Genomic DNA, 6,918 nt, shown 5'->3' with positions numbered 1-6,918 from the left:
GATTTGAAGAGTTTGCAGGAGCTACATAATGGCAATTGCGTTTATGTCTTTAAAAGGCAGTCACTAATAACACACCAACGTGCAGAAATATATCACATTATAGTACTTAAAGTAAGCCTTAAAACAACATTGGACGAGAAAAGCAAAAGAGGTAACTTTTTTAACCAGAGGTTGCAATAGCGATAATCATTTGAAAATTTTGCTGGCGTTCTCGTTAAAAAAAAATCTATTAGATGCTCGACAAAATTGTTTCACGTAACTGCTTCGTGTGCCGAATAAAGACTGAAATTTTCATTGTTTTTCTTCGCGGTTTAAGGTCTGCATTGTTCATCATTGGCCTATTTTGTGTGAATGTTATCATCGTTCGTCGTTACGTATGATGGTAGAAGTAAACAGTAGCTTAACTGTTGGACCACACATCATGTATCGCGTGGGAGCAACTCGTTGAATGCGTTCTGTATTCTACCCCGTACTTAAAGAGCTAAGCCTAATTAAGCGGTACTGCGCTCTACAAAAGTAGCTTGGTATCTGTTAATAACTAGAGAATTTGAGCATGTTTATGTTAATAATGCGGTATGCATTGGGTGATAGCTCATCGGCTTTGCGCTAAATCCTTTTGGGTACCATAAAAGGATGGCCTCTACAATGTAGTGTTACATTACGTATCCTTCAGATACGTTATTACTAGTTGACAAAACGTATGAAGTTGCCGAAGTGTGATGGTACTGTCGATTAGCGATCGTCTCACGTATTGCATCATGCAGTCGGACGGAGTAGTAAGGGTCTCAAGTATCAAATCCTGTCTTCATTCGGTACTAACTCCGCACAGAAATATAATACTAACAGCTTTATGTATAGTGGCGGTTCCTGGTTTTATCTGATGACGCCAACTTAGGATAACCAAAAGGACAAGCCGTTGCGACGAAGACTATGAAGCTGAGGTGTAAGTATTCATCTATTATGTCGTCATAAGTGCCATTTTCGACAAACACAACGCCCTTGTGTAATTCGGAGAGGCACACTTTTTCAACTTTTAATTTTTTTATTTATATCTTAGTAAAAACACCTTTGGACCCGAATGTTGTGGAACAGTGGTATTTTAAATCGGTGCCAATCGATTTAGAATACCATCTACTGTCATCGCCGGATCTGTTAGAGCTTAGAACGGGATATTCTGGTTCTGAAACCAAGTGTCCGCAAAGGAACAAAACTGATATAATATATATTTTCGTACATCCATTATTATCATGTTGAGCCTCGAAATAGCGTAGAAATGAGGGAAAATACAACAATAAAAAGAATGAATTTAACACCCACTATATTTCAGTCATAATTTGCGGGTTCTATAGGTCTGCATGAGATGGGAATTATTTATAAAGAATATACTATTATAGAATTTTTAACAGCACTCATTGCATTAACCACACATAGTCGTACAGACATACACCCAACAGACATTACGGTTAAGGGCACAGCTTAAACTCTATGCTAGTGTGTTTTGAAGCATACGTATCAATTTGCTCGGTCTCAACGGTATTCCATAACATACTTACTATACGACTTCACCTTATTCAGTATTAAAACTAATTGGCACAATTAAATATCTACATTTGTCTACTCCGATTCTTTCGCTTGCACTGTACTCAATTATATTATCAATGTATAATCAGTAAGTTTTTCCTCCTGTGAAAATCGCTTTTCCCATTGGCGTACCGGCGCATCCCTTACCTTAGCCGCCCTCGCCCTCGAGTCATCCCTCTCGCTCTCTTTATCTCACAAAGCCGTCGAACCACGACATGAACAAACCGGTCACAAACGCCTACGGCAAAAACTCGTTTTTCAGACAACAAATCTTCAGGCTGGCTCTTCGCCTTTGTTGTTGGTGACTGCAAGAGGCAAATCATGCGGGACAAGGGCGTAGGTGGTCGGCTTTGTGTAACTGTCGAGTGAGGAGGTTCTGTGTCTCTGCTTGACAATCGCGGCCGCTCTTCTGCGTTGTTGCGCCGTCACAGCAAGTCATAAGGGGGCGAGGACAATGTGAGCAGACGGCTCGGTGTTCTCTGTGTACTACTGACTATGTAAGCTGGCTGTTGATGTAGCCGTTATACACAGTGCAACCTGTGAGCTCCTGTGTGGGTCTTTCCCTTTCTTCATGTGGAGGAGGTAGCATTAAGTCTTCCTGGTTACTAGTCGGTAGCTACTGGAATCATTCCAGTTTGGACTCCCACTGGTGCCTCTTTAAGGGGTACTATAAACGCAGAGACATTTGCTGTTGACTGGCGACAATCGACGAACAGCCTGGAACACGCACTGTTTTAGTGTAGTGCCGAAGCATCAACATCGCGATCGTCATCTCTTACGTTTTGTCTCGTTACTCTCTCTGCTCGTTCGTTAGTGAAGGCGAACGTTCACTCGCCTATTTAATTCTTGTATTTATTGTGTATTCTACAGTCAAGAGTAGCGGCGGAGCATTCTGTGTGGCGCGCGCCCTTGTGTTCCTCGTGAATCCATGTCCTTGGCTCTGATTCTCTCGGCGGTGATTGCACTGCTCTCGCGTATGGAGGAGCTATGGTACTATAACTACTGATACGAGCGACTGAACGACGTCCAAGCAAAACACAGGTAGATCGCACCAGGATAACGGAAACAATTCGGCTTCTTGTGGTCGAGCCCAGGTGTGCCTGCACTGGGTGATACCTTAGCTGAAATGTGTGCCTTTATGTACGTGATGTGTGTGCTCCTTAAGTTCATGTCGCTGCTGCGGACAAGTTTGTCCTCTTGTAAAGCGACAAAATGTAATTATTGTTCCGTCAGTAAATGATGGCTAGTGCCGATAGACAGCGTGAGAGTTATGTTAAATCTATAGACGCTACTTGATGACCTAGTGAAATAAAACTTAGTGATGATAATGAGAGGTCATCAACAGGGGCATTCCCTTACTCTGCGTGCTCTCCGCTATGCATGTTTTGATAATTATACGCCCATCTACCAGCGCTGATTCTTCTCGCCTAGCCCTATCCTTTAGTTGAGCCGAACACCGTGGTTAAAACAAGGTCTTAACGTCTAATAGACAATGAAAGGGTTTCTATATAAAGAAGTTGATCAGAATCCGTTGTATAGAAATGTTTATACTGCTGCTCCAAAGTAAATTTTCGACCAAACCTGATATAAACTGATCGAGGGGTTTGTTGTAATGCCTTTCAGCAACTAAATATATGACTTTTTTTTTACTGAGCCCCCAATTAATTCTACTGGTATCAGTTGCAACAAAATATCGACTTAAATGAATGTCATAAAATCCCACATAAAAAGCAGGACTTGGATTATTGCTCATTTATTGCGGGAATCGTGCTCGATTGACATCATGAACTCATGCTTACCGATCAGAGATAGTAGCTAAAGCTAGTGGCGAGAGGTTCCCAAAGGAGTAACAAAAACAGGTCACGGCGGTAAACCTAAGCTTTTGTTGTATTGCTGAAGCCCGGGGATTATGGCTGCGTTGCAGTTTGGCCTTGTGATCTATGCTAGGAACATTTGATTAAGGGGTATCGTTAGGCTGCAACGCAATGAAAAAAATTACAGAGGGCACAGATTACGTAATCGTCGAACACAAAAATGCGTCTAAACAGCATAGATTATTCCGATCAGATATATTTTCCTATTAATCGTAAATAAAACATCGTTTTAGCTTTAATACGATTTGTTGATTCGTAAGAAATCAACTATTTGGGTAAACCGTTGCTCAAGCGATGCATACAGTTTTTGTTTATTTAACGGCGCCAATGCCAGCGTAGGAAATTACCATAGGATCGAGTGTATTGCTCAATAGGTAAAACAAAGAAAAGAGAATTATGCGTCCAAAAGCGTGACCGAAGTAAAGACTAGATTTTGTTGTCGCTGGTAGAGTCGTGTATGCCTTTCGATCGACATAACGTTAGAAAAATGGCGAAATTCGAATTGGTCGAGCCTATGGGAGTTGAACTAAAACTTACTACAAGATACTGAAGCCACTTTTATTTCAAAAACTCTGACATCAACCCTACGCTTACGAAGTACCTTTATCTTAAAGGATCTATATTGTCATGTCGATTATGAAGTACGTTAGTAAACATTCTAGCGTCACGATTGTAGCACCGACATTCAACTTGTAATGAGACTCAAATCGCGTATGTACTTTGAATGACAATGTCGCATGAAACAAATATCCTTGCTTGTTAAAAATCCGTAACAGGCAAGCACTTAGTCCTATCTTAAAGAAAAGTATTATTAGTTATTGAAGTTGAATCCCTTTTAGATCGTTTGTCGTTCATGTAGTTACTCCTGCCACTGTTGTTATATCCGTTGTACTGTTTCTGTACCATTTTAACCTCAACAGCATGGGATCTGATATGCTAGCGTCGCTTTGTTTTACCGTGAGTAGGTGCTAACCGCTCTTATACAATAGTTACGGCTTATTCTTTATTGTATCTTTAAGAAAAGCTGCTCATATTAGCATAAGTGTTTTGCTCCTATATAGAATATCGTCAACCGCCTGTTAACGATGTGCTACATTCTATGAACGCTAGCCGCATAAGTATTGTTTCTAATTTTACTTGCACAGCTCGTTTTTGTGTTAGATAGATAACCAAAAAATGCCGGCTGTTGCTAAAGCAAGGAATTTCTTCCGAGGCGATCAAATGTTGTCCACCGGATCAGTTCCCGCATGAATGAAACCACCCATCAACAAAACATAGATGTATGAATGATGAACTCAGTAAATTAATTATGATTTACTATACTTGTAACGTAATTCTAATCTGTGATATAGCTGCTTTATGCAGGTAGTCTCCAAGGAGGTCCTTGGTCGCTTACTTAGCACCGACCTAACGGACCATGGGATACTTAACTCAAGTACGATAAGTTTGATCATTCTAGTTTTAAGTTATCGTCGATGTGTTTCAAACTCACATATTGCGTTAGTATCTAACCAGATATCAGGCAGTGAGCCTCTTTCTTAACAAAATGCAAAACAAAACGCTACTGCGCCTGACCACTACGCGCGTAACCGCGAATTATCACCGATCATACCCATTTTAGAGTGACATTCCTTTCAGTAGGTTTTACCTACTTACCTGATTTCGGAATCGGCTCGAGATTTACCCGTTTAACATATTTTTACTCTTACCTGCACAGCAATGCCGTGTGTAGGGTTTAGGATGTATAAGTGACCGGCAGCAACCGACACATTCGTATATCACAAATAATAATAATAGCAGCTTCTGTTGAGAGGAGAGCAATGAGTCTATCAATACTTCCTTTTAACCATTTTAAAGCAGGGTGTGGAGTCCTCTGAAAATCCTGTAATAGTTCCCTCCCTTTCCTCCTAGTCTCTTCGAATCTGGTCCGAAGGCCACGCCAAGCAGGCTCGTTAGGCTATGTATTCTACTAGTGCAATGTCGAGTTCAGTACGTCTAGCTGAGCCAAAGAGAGCTAGTTGCGAAATACGAAGTTCTACGCAAGCTGCTTTGCCGAATATGCGCAAGGGCACGTAGCACAACGTAAGCTAATTCTGTTATACATTTATTTGACAAGCGCCTCTTCCATCAACATAAAAAATATTGTGTCGTAGTGTCTATGAATACAGTTTACTTCTAAGGCCAGTCCGTTGAAGGTTTATATGTATTACACCCATATTTCGTCAGTGCTAAAGGGGCACACACTCAGGCGAGTAGCGCCTACCAGCTAGGACCTGCATGGCAGGAAACGCATCAAGAAATCATTGTGTTAGCGTACAAGTAGTATTCGTTAATACGGCTAGTCTTTTTACGTTGGTAATCTTTGACTTTCAGCAACCACCAACTGAACCGTCTGAAAACTATGGGACAAACTCTTTCGGAACCAGTCACTGTCAAGGAAACGTCATGCTGTGGAAACGAACTGCTCAAGGTCAATATAATCATGGTTTTTCGCGGTACAAATTATTCACGTCACATGATAACGGTGAATTAGCTAATGAATCATTCTGATGCGCGACCAACTTTGTACTATGTTATCATGTGAATTTTTAGGTCGACAAATGCTAGGGCCTATTGAAAGTAGCAAAAATCAATCTCGTAGCCAGTGGCTCGAATTCACATAATGTTACTGACTTTTTCCCTAGTAACACAATGTCGACGCGTTAGCTTGGACGACCAGACTCCAGGCTGAGGAACCCAGGCGTCGCTGCTTCGAGACCCACGAATGACCCGTAATGGCGCGAATAAATAGAATAATAATTTATCATCTGTTCATCTTCTGCTAAACGGATGTAATACACTTCACGAAAATGAACTAGCAGGTTCAGTGTTTTTCTAATCTTCTAATCGGCGTCAAAAATGTACGGTACGTTATTGATCACTGTTACCTTTTTTGGCGGAATGATATAGGTGGGGGCGTCTTGTCTACAGGGATGGCGCATCAACATGGAGGATGCTCACACACATTTACTTAGTCTGCCCGATGATCATGACGCTGCCTTCTTTGCAGTGTATGACGGTCATGGTGGCGCTAAGGTGGCGAAGTACGCAAGCTGTCATGTGCACAGGTCGGTGAAGACACAAAGAAGTAACTAAAGCTTTGTCCAAACTGAATTATTAAAACCTGAAAGGCGATTGTATGTTGAGTCATGTACGCGAGCATTCGTTCGAGTAGTGTAGGGCTTCTCTTCTGGAAAAACAACGATCTTCTATAAGAACAGCTGGCAAAAAGGACGATATAAATGTAATCTGTTCTATTGTACTTTTCAGGAAAATTGTTTCTCAGCAAGCGTATCAGGAAGGCAATTATGTAAGGGCTATTCAACAGGCCTTTCTCGAGGTTGATCAGGACATGTTAAACGGTACAAGTTGTACACAGTTGATACTAAATAACACCAGACTATTCTAAACTGGTATTATTCTT

At 41.2% G+C, this 6,918-nt stretch overlaps 1 protein-coding gene across 7 annotated transcripts in view; it reads left to right on the top strand.

Moving 5' to 3' along the window:
- Nucleotides 1-2,121: 2,121 nt before the first annotated feature.
- The window catches only part of Ppm1 (PP2C family serine/threonine-protein phosphatase Ppm1), an 11,957-nt gene continuing 7,160 nt past the window's right edge, over nt 2,122-6,918 (top strand). For 6 of the 7 annotated variants that reach the window (XM_022850099.2, XM_022850096.2, XM_022850098.2 and 3 more), the window contains exons 1-4: nt 2,122-2,622; nt 5,829-5,925; nt 6,405-6,562; nt 6,765-6,856. In XM_022850099.2, the coding sequence (XP_022705834.1) occupies nt 5,857-5,925; nt 6,405-6,562; nt 6,765-6,856 (319 nt within the window). In that variant the 5' untranslated portion in view covers nt 2,122-2,622; nt 5,829-5,856. Of the gene's footprint in view, nt 2,623-5,398; nt 5,538-5,828; nt 5,926-6,404; nt 6,563-6,764; nt 6,857-6,918 lie in introns of those variants that run through there. The other variant, XM_022850095.1, reaches the window with a different exon arrangement.

The sequence above is a fragment of the Varroa jacobsoni genome, unplaced genomic scaffold, assembly GCF_002532875.2.
Source record: "Varroa jacobsoni isolate VJ856 unplaced genomic scaffold, vjacob_1.0 scaffold_1443, whole genome shotgun sequence".
Classification (NCBI taxonomy): Eukaryota; Metazoa; Arthropoda; class Arachnida; order Mesostigmata; family Varroidae; genus Varroa; species Varroa jacobsoni.
This window is presented reverse-complemented; position numbering and strand designations above follow the sequence as displayed.